At 36.0% G+C, this 14,455-nt stretch overlaps 1 protein-coding gene across 2 annotated transcripts; it reads left to right on the top strand.

Moving 5' to 3' along the window:
- The first annotated feature begins 4,888 nt into the window (after positions 1 to 4,888).
- Positions 4,889 to 11,644, top strand: dcaf7 (ddb1 and cul4 associated factor 7). 2 transcript variants are annotated; one of them, XM_073817185.1, is made up of 7 exons: positions 4,889 to 5,384; positions 5,685 to 5,843; positions 6,897 to 7,008; positions 8,001 to 8,119; positions 8,210 to 8,419; positions 8,515 to 8,632; positions 10,375 to 11,644. In XM_073817185.1, exons 1-7 carry the CDS (start codon positions 5,247 to 5,249, stop codon positions 10,545 to 10,547), a joined length of 1,029 nt encoding a protein of 342 aa, XP_073673286.1. In that variant the 5' UTR covers positions 4,889 to 5,246; the 3' UTR covers positions 10,548 to 11,644. The 2 variants fall into 2 exon arrangements, with proteins under 2 accessions (XP_073673286.1, XP_073673228.1); XM_073817127.1 differs by having other exon boundaries at positions 10,372 to 11,644.
- The last annotated feature ends 2,811 nt before the right edge of the window (positions 11,645 to 14,455 follow it).

The raw sequence follows: 14,455 nt of genomic DNA, 5'->3' as shown, positions 1-14,455 counted from the left end.
TGCGAACCCTGACAACAAGGATAAGAAAAGATCGGGGCGTTTATGGTGCTCTGATAAATGATTAACCCTTTATTATTAAACTGCGGTTAAAGTCACCTACAGTTATTATTCAAATATGCGTGATGGGCATATTTAGATATTGTAATTTGCTAATTGTTTAAATAATAAAATAAATATAAATATTATTTGTAAATAATACAATTTAAATGATATTATGTGAAAACCAGTCTTAGTAGCACGGGTATATTTGTAGCAATGGCCAAAAATACATTCTATGGGTCAAAATTATAGATATTTTTAGGATATTAAGTAAAGATCATGTTCCATGAAGATATTTTGTAAATTTCCTACCGTAAATATATCAAAACTTAATTTTTGATTGGTAATATGCATTGCTAAGAACTTCATTTGGACAACAATTTTAAAGGCGATTTTCTCAATATTTTGATATTTTGCACCCTCAGGTTCCAGATTTTCAAATCTCTGCCAAATATTGTCCTATCCTAACAAACTATACGTCAATAGAAAGCTTATTTATTCAGATGATGTATAAATCTCAATTTAAAAAAAAAGACCCTTATGACGGGTTTTGTGGTCTAGGGTCACATATAGGCTACATATAATTATTTATATGTAATATAATTATTTACACAACTAATTTATTGTATTTACATTATAATATCATTTAGATATAACATTTGTTGTAATCAAATATGATATCTTTTGGCCTTTTTTTGTGCAAAAAGCATGGTTAATTCAGGTCAGATAGAGTAATCCCAAGAAACAATGCTAATTATTCCTGAAAACGTTATAAACCCTGATACTCTCCAAAGCCAATATATTGCAATGTATTACAAATATTACATTTTTAACAACTCAGCACATCTGTTTATTTATTTATTTTCATAATAACAATTATTATCATCTTTATTTATTTATATTACTACTACTAATAATAATAATTATCATTTATTTAAATAATAATACTAATTATTATTATTATTATTATCACTATCATCATCTTTATCATCCTCATTGATCCTTGTTTTACATTTTCTTGCAATGAGTTCTGAAATCTGTTATTTATGTTAGGTCTTCAGGATTTTAGATCTTGTTTTGCTGTGGCTGATGTGTTTATTTATTTATTTGTTTATAATAATAATAATAATAATTATTATTATTGTTATTATTATTATTATTATTATTATTATTATAATCATCATCATCATCTTAGACATGCTTATTTGCCATTGACCCTGAAATCTTTTATGTTATGTCTTCAGGATTATAGATCCTGTTCTGTTGTGGTTGATGTTTTTAATTAATGTATTATTTATTTATTTATTTGTTATGATTAATAATAATAATTATTATTATTATCATCATCATCATCATTTCAGACATCCTTTTTTGTCATTGATCCTTGTTAAATAAATAACTAAATTAATAAATTTAATGACAATAATAATAATAATAATAATAATTAGTATTATTATGATCATCATCATCTTGGACATCCTTATTCGTCATTGACCCTTGTTTTACATTTTTTAAAATGAGTTCTGAAATCTGCTATTTATCTTAGGTCTTCAGGATTTTAGATCTTGTTCTGTTTTTTTTTTCTTTTTTCTTTTTTTTCTGAAAAAAAAAAAATTATTTATCTATTATTTATCTATATTTTGAGGCACGGTTGATTTCTATTGTACAGTTTACTGATTTTCAAAGCCCAATGGAATTGCTGGTAAAAATATGAAAACCTTCCCAACATGATGTGAATGTAAAATGATCAAGTAGCCAGTGGCGCCTCCAGGATTTTTTTCATAGGGTGGCCGAAAGAGGCCAGTAAAAATGTTAGGGTGGCACAATACAAAAAAATTTTGCATGCCTAAATCTAATTAAAGACATTTTTTTTGCTTTACTGTTATTTCTGGTAGCATATAAAGTTATAGGCTTTAAAACATCTTTACTATTCTCTGTACAGAGCAAAACAGAAAAAAAGTCGCTTTGCAATTCAACTGCAAGTAGCCTCATGTTTATTTGGAGTGCAAATCAGTGATGCGCGGGTCAATGTACAAACAACCCGAACCCGACCGACGTTTTCAACTAACCCGCCGCAACTCGGACCGCAAAAAAAAAGACAGAAAATATTGTACCCGACCCGCATAATATTTGCGACTGACACCAGCGATTATATGCGGCTGCGGTGGAGATGCCTTCACTGTCAAACATCATTCGGCATTAATTAATTTTGTCAAAAGAAATGTTCTTGATTACAAGAAAAATACAGATTGTTCTTGTGATTTGTTCTGTCTTTCCTTTATACAGATTTAAATAGTTTCATTTTCAGTGATTCTCCAATGTTAAATATGATCAAGAATTATTTTATTTCGATCTACAGTGTAGCCTAATAGAAGTTAAGAAAAAGATTAGCCTATAGCCTTAAATATATAGACTACAAGCTAATTCCTTTTTTTTAACTTCTTCTAAAAATTATCAAGAATATTAAATCAACTTAATAGGCTAGGTTAACGAATTTTCTTATACAAACATAACGAATGTACGGAGCCCCTAAGGGGACGTCAGAGTAAAAAAAATCTAAAGTTTAGTTTCATGTGCTCACTTGAAACTTTCATGTGCTCACGCGAAAACCTTCATGTACAGAATTTTTTTTAAAGTTTAGTTTCATGTGCTCACGTGAAACTTTCACGTGCGCACGCGATAGTTTCACGTGCTCACGCTAAACTATAAGTTTCACGTGCGCACGCGATAGTTTCACGTGCGCACGCGAAACTATAGAGAAAGTTTCACGTGCGCACTCGATAGTTTCACGTGAGCACGCGAAACTAAACTTTATTTAATTTTTGCTCCACGTCCCCTTAGGGGCTCCGTACGAATGCACTTCAAAACGCAGTTTTCATATATAAATTCAGGAATCACGAATATGACAAAATAATATTATTTTCTAGGCCTATATATTAATAGTTGTATTAAATGAATAAGGAAATTATAGTGCCATGAATCTATTAAGTAATGTTTAATTTCGTTCGTTTCGCTCTCTGGAAATGTATAAAGAAAAAATACAGTTTTTATGTGGAATTCGTTTTTAATCCCTGGTTTTAAACAAGCATATACATGAGATAATTATTGCTTGAATAAACGTTTAAAAATAGTGCTAGAAATTTTATAATTAAGGAAATTGAACAGACCTAGGCATTTGAAAAGACATAGTGAAATGTGTCTAATAATTCCAAAAAGAAAGAGGAGCATTGGGAATACCATTTTATTAACAATTAAGATGCTGCATGTGTTTATCCAGTCTAATCGAAGTGTGCGGCTCTCCGCAGACTTTCCCAACAAAAATCCCACCCCCTCTCAGAAAATACATACAACTAACATTACTGAGCTATATGCGTTTAAAAGTAGCCTATTAAAATGGTACAATGGCGTTGAGAAATCTGGCATTTTGTCCCGCGTCAGCATTTATTCAACAGTTAATAACCTCAACATTCAAAAGGTAAATATCATTCTGCCAGTAAAGTGTAGGTCTATGTATTTCATAGAAAATTGTGTCTAGTACTATAATTACAAAGGTTTAATTGGCATCTTTATTACAAACGACCCGATCGACCGCGACCCGAATATCATTAAAAATTTTTTTGGATGACTCGTAACCGCGGGTAACCGCAGGCACCACTCATTTTGGATCAACCCGCGCATCACTGGTGCAAATTAATTTCAAATGTTTAAAAATAAACAAGAAAGCATGGATGTTTAATCGGCATATTCATCAAAATACACACAAGCTTAATACAAGTGCAGCCGGAGCCCGAAGGGCAGCAGCGAGTGCCTTCAGCGCAGTTTGAAGAGTTGAGCGATCATGCACACGCAGTAGCCCTTGCCACAATGGGGGAGAGGGCTGGCTACTGTGTGCGCAGTGTTGCCAACTTTTTTCAATGGAAAGTAGCTATACCCCGCTTGATTTTTTTTTTTTTTTTTTTTTTATTAATGCTTGGCTATACCCCGCTTGAAAAGTCGCCAAATGTCGCTAAATGACGTCATACGCTCATTAGCATATTCATGACGTCAGTACGTCGTATTGTCTTGCGTCTCTGTGCTCACATTTTGCTATTTGATGCAGCCAAATTCAATAAAACTGTTTTCATTTATATATTTCATAGATATATTGATATATTTTACGGTTTCTTTTGTCAGACAACGGGGTAAATATTAAATAGTGACTGAAACGCAGCCCATTAGGACTACATAACCAGCTCTCGAAGATATATCTACACTAATTCATAATGATAATCACGACACTGTCTAAAAAAATCAAATACACATACGATTAAGACAATGGCTGTGCTGTGATTTCGGGCTATACTTGCATCTAAAATAGAGTTAGAAGCATCAGAATATATATTTTTATCTGAAAATGCTGCTTCTCTGCCGCTCACTGAACAGAGTAGACGCAGATAGAGAGAGAGAGAGAGCGCGCGCGCTGGGAAAGCACGACTTCACGCTCGCGCGGCAGTACCAGAGAGTCTCATAAGCTAAATAAGGTTTTTCCAAGAAGTCGCTAGATTTGTCGCTAGGCGCTTTTTTGAAAAAAAGTCGCTAAGGGGGTCTGAAAAGTCGCTAAATATAGCGACAAAGTCGCCAAGTTGGCAACACTGTGTGTGCGATCGAAGGTCTAGAGCGGCTTGCCTGCCTGGCTGTGCATTAGGGATGAAATGCATAACTGATGCTACTAAAATTTATAATGGCCACTGGGGTGGCCAAGAGTCGGCCAGGGGTGGCGCCACTGCAAGTAGCAACAAAGATCTATAAATAACCTCAGCGCTCAGCCCCCATTTTCCATCGAGGACTTTTATTTTGAAAAGCGCACATCCTCAGACCAAATGCGTTGCCGTTGAGCGGTCGGGCCTATTTGGGTCTTTCTAAAGTTAGAATTAAAACCGTTGGGACTAAGCAAAAACCATGGGCCTTTAGCTACACACGGTCTTGAATATTTGACGGAGATTTGTGGGTTTCACTAGGTAGGTTTTGTGTCGTCGCATAGCGCAGCTCGACGTTTTCGCGGCCGTTGCGGAGAGGGATTGATATGACATTCTCTTTGTCTCAGGCTGCACAAACCCGAAACCACCTTTCTTGCTGAAAGAGCCTTTTTCGGCGATCGGTGCAAATCTAGGTAATCTTACCGACCATTTTCTAACTGGTTCTCACCGATCTGAACGAGGGATTGAAACATGTCGTTGCACGGTAAGCGAAAAGAGATCTACAAATACGAGGCGCCATGGACGGTTTATGCTATGAACTGGAGCGTCAGACCCGACAAGCGCTTTCGGCTGGCGCTCGGCAGCTTCGTCGAGGAATATAACAACAAGGTAAACAGCTGCGAGACACCAACATATCCTAAATCCGCTCTATTTTTTGTGTTGTTATGGCTGCTGTCAATTTAGCATATACAGAAGTATGCTTGAAAATGTTTAGTAGCATATTAACTTAGATGTCATCCATAGAGTTTGAGAACGCAAATGTATTACTTTGAGATAAATAGTGTGTTGATTGATGACTTATTTGTATCTTACTTGTGGGTAAAAGTTGACAGCTGTCAGAAACTCATCGTCTTTATGGGTCCAGTAAATGGACATTGTTACATCAGCTGTTTGTTTTGTGGTGTTCAGGTCCAGCTGGTGGGTCTTGAGGAGGAAAGCTCAGAGTTTGTATGCAGGAACACCTTCGATCATCCGTACCCCACCACCAAGATCATGTGGATCCCAGACACCAAGGGTGTCTATCCAGACCTGCTGGCCACCAGTGGAGACTACCTGCGCATTTGGAGGGTATGCACACTTTCTGTTACATGCCAGACTGTATTCATGCTTGCCTGCACTGCACAAGACAACATGAGATGAAAATTGACCTTATTTACGTATTAATGCACGTCCATGGTCTTACGGTGAACATTCATTTGTGCATTCCAATAAAAGTCGAAATGTATCAATTTAATTAAAATGCAATAAGTTAGTAAATACTTAAAGGGATTGTTCACAAAAAAAGAAAATTAGCCCATGATTTACTCATCCTCAAGCCATCTTAGGTGTTTTTGACTTTCTTCTTTCAGACAGATACAGTCAGAGTTATATTAAAAAATGAACTGCATCTTCCAAGCTTATTAATGGCAGTGAATGGCTGTTGAGATTTTAAAGTCCAATAAAGTGCATCCATCCATCATAAAATATACTCCACATGGCTCTGGGAGGTTAATAAAGGCTTTCTAAAGCAAATTGATTTGTTTGTGCAATCTCTAGCTTCCGCTAACTGTTGTACACACATTTACAAGAGAGTGCCATTCTAGCAGATGATGTAGGTGTAGAGTAAGCTCTGGTATGATGGATTGATGCACTTTATTGGACTTCAAAATCTCAAGGCCCTTTTACTGCCATTATAAAGCTTGAAAGAGCTAGGGCATTTTTTTAATATAACTTTGATTGTATTCATCTGAAAGAAAAAAGTCATATACACTTAGGATGGCTTGAGGGTGAGTAAATCATAGGGTAATTTTTATTTTTGGGTGAACTATCCCTTTAATATGATGTTCCTCTGATATGGTTTTCCTTTTCCACTGTTGTCACTTGTTGACCAATAGCCAAATAGCTATTTAGACATTTGCAAGGCAAACTTTTGTTCGGTCTGGCTTGATTGAATCCATCTGTAATTGATTTCATGGTGAAACACTTAAAATAGTTCACAATGGGAATGTGTGTTAAGTTAATGGGGTAAATTTTTATGTAGCTTTAAATGATCAGGGACTCCCTAGCTTCAATACTGTGACAGAATTGGAAAAACAAGCAAATTTAGTATATATAAGTGAATTGTATGTATTTGTTTGTTAGGTGAACGACACAGAGACCCGTCTGGAGTGTCTCCTGAATAATAACAAGAACTCTGACTTCTGTGCGCCTCTGACCTCTTTTGACTGGAATGAAGTGGACCCCAATCTTCTGGGTGAGAGCCCTTGCAGTCAGCCTGTTTGTGTGCCAGTGTTGTGATTGTTAACTAAAGCTGTTTAAAATCATTTTTGTTCATTGAAATAAAGCAAAAATTAATTAGATTTTTTTATCAAACATACAAAATCTATAAATTAACTAATATATTTAATAAATGTTTAATATAGGCAATTAAAAAAAATATATAAAATGATTCCTGTATTTCCAAAAAAATAAAAATGTTATTCTTGAATTTCGGCAAATAAATAGACTCCAGTCTTCTGGGAGTTTGTCTGGCAGCATTGATAACAATTGTTAACTAAAACCATCACAAATATTTTTTTGTTAATCGAAATAAATATTAATAAAAAAGTTTATTTAAAAATTAAAAAATTAGGAATGTTGTTTTGGCAACTAGCTAGTCAGTTTAAGTTAAAATGCTAAAATTACTAAAACTAAATGTTAAATAAATAAAATTAAAATGGATAAAATATAAAAATAGAAGCTAATTTTAAAAAGTAGTAGTATAAGAATATTGATAAAATAACACTTGTTTGGGAGGAAAATGTATGTTTTAAAGATTTGTACAGTCCAAAATCTATTTGGACCCCTTCAAAATTATCACATTATCACAGTTTATTCGCTATAGTTTAGAAAATGGTAATAAAATATGACAAGGACTAAACGGTGTTAGAACAAATTCATCTTGATAATGTCAGATAACTTTGATAGAAAGGTATGTAACAAAACATGGTCAGGTCAAAATGTCTGAATAATTTTTGGTCCCAAATTGTTCTCGTCTTTATTGGTATGAAGAATCTTTGGGTATAATATGTCACAATTGACTTTATTTTGCTGTCCTCACTTACATAAGTAAACTATAGTGTCCTGCACCCACTAGTAAAAAAAAATAAAATACCAAAAATGATATCTGGTGTCTAAAAAAAATTTGTATATTTGCATTTCAAAAGATCATCAGAGTTTCATGTGTGTGTGTTTTCTGTTTTTCAGGCACGTCTAGTATTGATACCACCTGCACGATCTGGGGTTTAGAGACAGGACAGGTCCTGGGAAGGGTCAACCTGGTGTCAGGCCATGTCAAAACACAACTAATTGCTCACGACAAGGAGGTGAGGCAAAGCTCACCGTAGTCCTTCAGATATATATTTTGTGTAATGTGTATCTATCTTGGTATAAAACCATTTTTCATTGGATTTTAGGTGTATGACATCGCATTCAGCCGTGCGGGTGGTGGTCGTGATATGTTTGCATCTGTGGGAGCTGACGGATCCGTGCGCATGTTTGACCTGCGACACCTGGAGCACAGCACCATCATCTATGAGGACCCTCAACATCACCCGCTGCTGCGCCTGTGCTGGAATAAACAGGACCCCAACTACTTGGCCACTATGGCCATGGATGGCATGGAGGTCTTTCTTTTAGTCCCTTTTACAGTTTTAGCATATTTGCCCACATCTTTCCTCATGTTCCTCACTCTTTGCTAATGTTGTTTTATTTTTGCCAGGTGGTGATTCTAGATGTGCGTGTGCCATGCACGCCTGTGGCTCGTCTCAATAATCATCGTGCCTGTGTGAACGGCATCGCATGGGCGCCACACTCCTCCTGTCACATATGTACAGCAGGTTAGAAACCAGCCCAGTTACACACACACACACACACACACACACACACACACACACACACACACACAGCAACAAATGTGTAAATATATAAAATTTGGGTCACAAATTATTATTATTTTTTTTTTTTTTTTTTTTTTTGGTAAATTAATGCTTTTATTCAGCAAGAATGCATTAAAGAAGTTCACTTCCAGAACAAAAATGTACAGATAATGTACTCACCTCCTTTTCATCCAAGATGTTCATGTCTTTCTTTCTTCAGTCGTAAAGATTTTTTTTTTTTTGAGGAAAACATTCCAGGATTTCTCTCCATATAGTTAACTTCTATGATGCCCCTGAGTTTGAACTTCCAAAAAGCAGTTTAAATGCAGCTTCAAAGGGCTCTAAACAATCTCAGCCAAGGAAGAAGTATTTTCTATACTTGTATACTTTTTTTAGCCTCAAATGCTCGTCTTGCCTAGCTCTGCCTGAACTGTGTATTCCGGTTCAAGACAGTTAGAGTATGTCGCAAAACTCCCATCTCATTTTCTCTTCCAACTTCAAAAGAGTCCTACATTGCTGTTTTACCTCTTTTTGTAAAGGGTGTTTACCTTCTTTGCGTGTTCACTTTGTAAACTTTTGTTCACTTGGTTGGTACTTCTGCAGTGATGTAGGTTTTGAAGTTGGAGGAGAAAATGAGATGGGAGTTTTTCGACATACCCTAACTGTCTTGAACCGGAGTACACGCAGAGCTTGACAAGACAAGACACTTGAAGCATTTGAAGTTTAAAAAGTATATAAATTGTCAACTTTTTTTAGAAAATAAATGATCGTTTCACTAGAGAAGACCTTTCTTCCTTGGCTGGGATTGTTTAATGCCCTTTGAAGCTGCATTTTAACTTCATTTTAAAAGTTCAAACTCGTGGGCACCGTAGAAGTCCACTATATGGAGAGAAATCCTGAAACGTTTTCCTCAAAAAACATAATTTCTTTATGACTGAAAAAAGAAAGACATAAACATTTTGGATGACAAAGGGGGGTGCATAAATTCTGTACATTTTTGTTCTAGTAGTGATCTTCTCCTTTAAATTGATCAAATTAACTTTTAAAGAATCTTAGAAAGAAAATTAGACATTTTAGTGTTTTTTTTTTTTTTACCCCCATGTCATAGAAAATGTTAATTTCTTTATTTAGTCAAAAAGAAATGAAGGTTTTTGTGGAAAACATTTCCTTGATTTTTCTCCATATAGTGGACTTTGTGGGTTGAAGGTCCAAATTGCAGTTTCAATGCAGCTTCAAAATGCTGTACATGATCTCAGCCGAGGTAAAAAAAAAAAAAAAAAAGCAAAACAATGATGTCGGACAATTTTGAAGTTGAAGGATAAAATGAGATTTTTTCATGTACCCCACCTTTTTGAACTGAAGTACACAGACAAACATTTTTGCAAATGTGGTGGAAGATGAGCATTTGTGGTTAAAAAGTACCTAAGTTTTTATTTTATTTTAGAAAATAACTGATCTTTTCACTAAATAAGACCCATATTTCTTAACTGGGATCGTGTAGAGCCCTTTGAAGCTGCTTTGAAACTGCAGTTTTGGACCTTCAACCTGATGATCCCTAATAAAGTCCACTATATGGAGAGAAATACAGAATTTTTTCCCTCAAGTGTCCTAATATAGGATTTTTTTGTTTGCGTAATAGCAGCAGTGAGGTTTCATACAAGTCTTCTTTACCTGGCCCCCTTTTCTTTTAAATCCCACTGTAGCGGACGATCACCAGGCTTTGATCTGGGACATCCAGCAGATGCCGCGAGCCATCGAGGACCCCATCCTGGCCTACACAGCCGAGGGAGAGATCAATAACGTGCAGTGGGCCTCCACTCAGCCTGACTGGATTGCCATTTGCTACAACAACTGTCTGGAGATCCTGCGGGTGTAGAGCCGAGGCTTCAATCACCTCTGTGCTTCCTGATGGAAGAGAGTCTTTCATGAAGCAGAGACTTGTTTTCTAAAGTTCCTGAGGTCTGGGGGTTTCAAGCGGGAAACGATAGGAACGGGCCTATGGGAACGGCAGTCTGAACAATATGTGTGCAACTCATGTCTGGGAGAATGAAGCCGTGTGAATGAGTATCTGTGTTTCTGCACAATATATTATATTTGTCTGTTTTCCTACTTGGCGGCGCCCCGGAGTCCTCATAATGGGATCTTAAACACAACTGTTATTACTATGATTGTATGGCCATTTGTGTAAGGAGAGATACATGTTTATTCTGTTTGACCGGTGAAAAAAAAAACATTTTTGAAAACTAGGATTATAAAGATGCAAATTTGCCAACATGGACAATGCAAAACTACCGTTTTATTAAGATGTAATTACTTGCTTCAAAGATTAATACAGTTTTAAAGGTCCTCTGAACTTCAGATCCTGTTTATTCATTTCAGGTGCCATTTTTTTGTATCCTTGGAAACTGTTAAATACAAGATATTATGGAGATAAAATGCTTGACGTCACTGCGAAACATTCATAAATGTTTTTCAGACACGCTCACAACTCACATAGCAGTTAGTTGACATCAATGTTTAAGCTGGCAAAATGTCTTTTTCATTTGAAGATGCATTACTGCTCACTAATTGTGAGAGGAGTTCCTGTTATATTTTTCCCCCATTTTATTTTTCATTAAAAAAAAAAGTTAGTCCCCCTTTCAGCATGCTTGTGCTCGAAGTGAAATGTGTACTGTATACATATATAAATATTATGTACAAGGTAGGACAAAAGTGTCACTTTTCCAGAATAACTTTGCATTGCGAGTCATTTGGTTGGTCCATGAAGTTGTTCTGTTGTTACGCAAATATGATGTAGTAGTAACGCCACACTTTTCGGTCGAAACAAAAGTGAATTTGCAAGGCTGTGTGGGATCCTCATCCTCACCTCACACTCTTAGATGGAGTGTTTAAATGTAAGTAGTTCTGTGTGTGTCCAGCCATGATGCTTTTCTATTAATAAACTCACTTAATAAACTTTTGTTCTTTCATAAAGCTTTCTGTGTTAATTATTCATGTAAAGGCCAGTCAATTAATATTTAGGGATGTACAATGTACTAGTACAACGTTTACATATACCTTGCAGAATCTACAAAATGTTAATTATTTTACCAAAATAAGAGGGATCATACAAAATGCATGTTATTTTTTATCTAGTACTGACCTGAATAAGATATTTCACATATAAGACATTTACACATAGTTCACAAGAGAATATAATAATAGGAATGTAGAATAAATAATAGTTGAATCTACAAAAATGACCCTGTTCAAAAGTTTACATCCCCTTGATTCTTAATACTGTGTTGTTACCTGAATGATCCACAGCTTTTTTTTTTTTAAAGTGATCTACAGAAAAATCCTTCTGGTCCCACAAATTCTTTGGTTTTTTTAGCATTTGTGTGTATTTGAACCCTTTCCAACAATGACTTTATGATTTTGAGATCCATCTTTTCACACTGAGGACAACTGAGGGACTCATATGCAACTATTGCAGAAGGTTCAAATGCTCACTGATGCTTCAGAAGGAAAGACTATGCATTAAGAGCCAGGGATGTAAACTTTTGAACTAAATGAAGATGTGTGCATGTAATAGATGGGTCGTCCTGTGCCTCTGTGCACTGGCATTTTGTGCTTCTGTGCGCTCAACGGAGGTGGAGAATAGGGGGAGTGTGAGTTGTGAGTTTGGAGGTCATGGTAACCAATTGGTATAACTCGGTGCCACTATCCTCCCAAAAACACCTGGGGCCTCATTTATAAAGACTTGCGTAAAAACCATCCTTGATTTTATCTAAGAACTTTTCTGATTTGATCGTAAGAGCGATTCAGAGAAAACGAACGTACCACGAAATCCATGCGTACGCCAGTCATTCGGTTATAAATCACAAATGATCGTGGAATTGTGTGCAGCTGAATGTTCCGCCGTCGAAACGCCCCTGCTTAATTAATTAACATATAAAATGAGCTCATTCCTAAATCAAAAACTCTGTGACAATGGCAAGTAAAAAGAAGCGCAAGAAATCAAGTTATAGTGAGGCTGAACTATCTGCAATACAATACCAGGCACTACCACAAGGAAACGGTCGTACGCCAAGCTGGAATCTGACGTGGAGATAAGTACTTTTCCACGTCAAAGACGGTTTTTATAAATCTGTACTTTGACGTGGATTTGATCGTACGAACACTCTAAGATCAAATCAGTGCGTAAGAAAGTTTTATAAATGAGGCCCCAGGTCTCCTGGGAAAGCATTGGCCTTGGTCTTCAGACAAGTTTATAAGCCTAGAACAAACCGTTTATTGTGACGATCTATAAGTATGAGGCCATGGTAACAGACTCTTGAGAAGCTAAGAGACGCGCCATAAATAATTTCTTGAAATCAAAATAAGGTGCACCCAGGTGGGGAGATGGTCGAGCCTGATCAACTTGGCTCTCTCTCTCACTTGGAGGTTGTCTTAACTGCACCCAAATTTAAAGTATATAAGATGGGACTTTTTGTTGGCACAGTGGAAGCTCAGCCGTGGGACAAGCGCGCATTTCTCGGACATACGTGTTGGTCTTCTACTGTGACTGCAACGGGCTCCCCAGTCTTTGAGAGGGAAGATGATGGCACTTCTCTGAGTTGTAAATATGGTCTTTATTCTTCTGCTTGGGGTTCAGCATATAACTATCCAGCTTTGTCTATCCTTTTATGTTTTTACTTGTTGATTATTATTGATATCATTATTGACTATATTATATGACTGTATTTTACATCAATAAACAGTTGAACTGCTTGATTAGTATGGTGAACGGACCTTTTATTGGCACCTCCCCTTGTCGATACACACCACACTTTGTCTCACCTTGAATTTTACAGAAACCATACTAAAACAGTGCATTTGTCTTGTTTTGCCTAAATATCTTTTTTCATAAATATCTTTTCATTTAGTACCGCCTTTCAAAAGCTACAGAAGATACTTACATGTTTACCAGAAGACAAAAAAGTAAAATTTACCGATCTTCAAATTCTAAAAGTTTTCACCCCCGGCTCTTAATGCATCGTGTTTCCTTTCAAAGCATGAGCGAGCGTTTGAACCTTCTGCAATAGTTGCATATGATTCCCCTAGTTGTCCTCAGCGTGAAAAGATGGTCTCAAAATCATACAGTCATCGTTGGAAAGGGTTCAAATACACAAAAATGCTAAAAAACCAAAGAATTTGTGGGACCTGAAGGATTTTTCTGAAAAATCAGCTAGCAGTTTATATGTTCAGGACAAAAATGGACAACTATCACTAAACAAACAACTATTTTTTTCTCTTGTGGACTGTATGTAAACGTCTTTCATGTGAAATATCTTATCGAGGTCAGTACTAAATAAAAAATATCAAGCATTTTGTACGATCCCTCTTATTTTGGTAAAATAATTAGCATTTAGCAAATTCTGGAAGGTATGTAAACTTTTGACTTCAATTGTAAGAATACTAAAATAACACGGCTTATAACATTAAAATAATTAAAAGCGTAGACGTGCTTGTAGCTTCATAAAATTACGATGTCCTATTTTATCCATGTCCTTGCCACCTTTCTAGATCTTTAAAATGGTAGTTGCATTGCTTTCTATGCAGAGTCAGAAAGCTCTCGAATTTCAAAACTATCTCAATTTGTGTTCTGAAGATGAAGGTCTTATGGGTTTAGAACGACATGAGAGTAAGTTCATTTTTGGGTGAGCTATCTAGATATCAGTGCATCCCTAGTGAAACTACAAAATGGAAAAAAAAAAAGAGACCAATAATATAGATATCTTAAACCCAGTGCAACATCAGTAC

Source organism: Garra rufa, chromosome 1 (assembly GCF_049309525.1).
Source record: "Garra rufa chromosome 1, GarRuf1.0, whole genome shotgun sequence".
In the NCBI taxonomy this organism is placed as follows: Eukaryota; Metazoa; Chordata; class Actinopteri; order Cypriniformes; family Cyprinidae; genus Garra; species Garra rufa.
This window is presented reverse-complemented; position numbering and strand designations above follow the sequence as displayed.

What these genes read in the sequence shown, in the direction of transcription:
- dcaf7 (XM_073817127.1), top strand. Translation starts at nt 5,247, where the DNA reads ATGTCGTTGCACGGTAAGCGAAAAGAGATCTACAAATACGAGGCGCCA. An exon ending in TCGAGGAATATAACAACAAG is followed by an intron (nt 5,385 to 5,684) that starts GTAAACAGCTGC and finishes TGTGGTGTTCAG; the next exon opens with GTCCAGCTGGTGGGTCTTGA. An exon ending in ACTACCTGCGCATTTGGAGG is followed by an intron (nt 5,844 to 6,896) that starts GTATGCACACTT and finishes TTTGTTTGTTAG; the next exon opens with GTGAACGACACAGAGACCCG.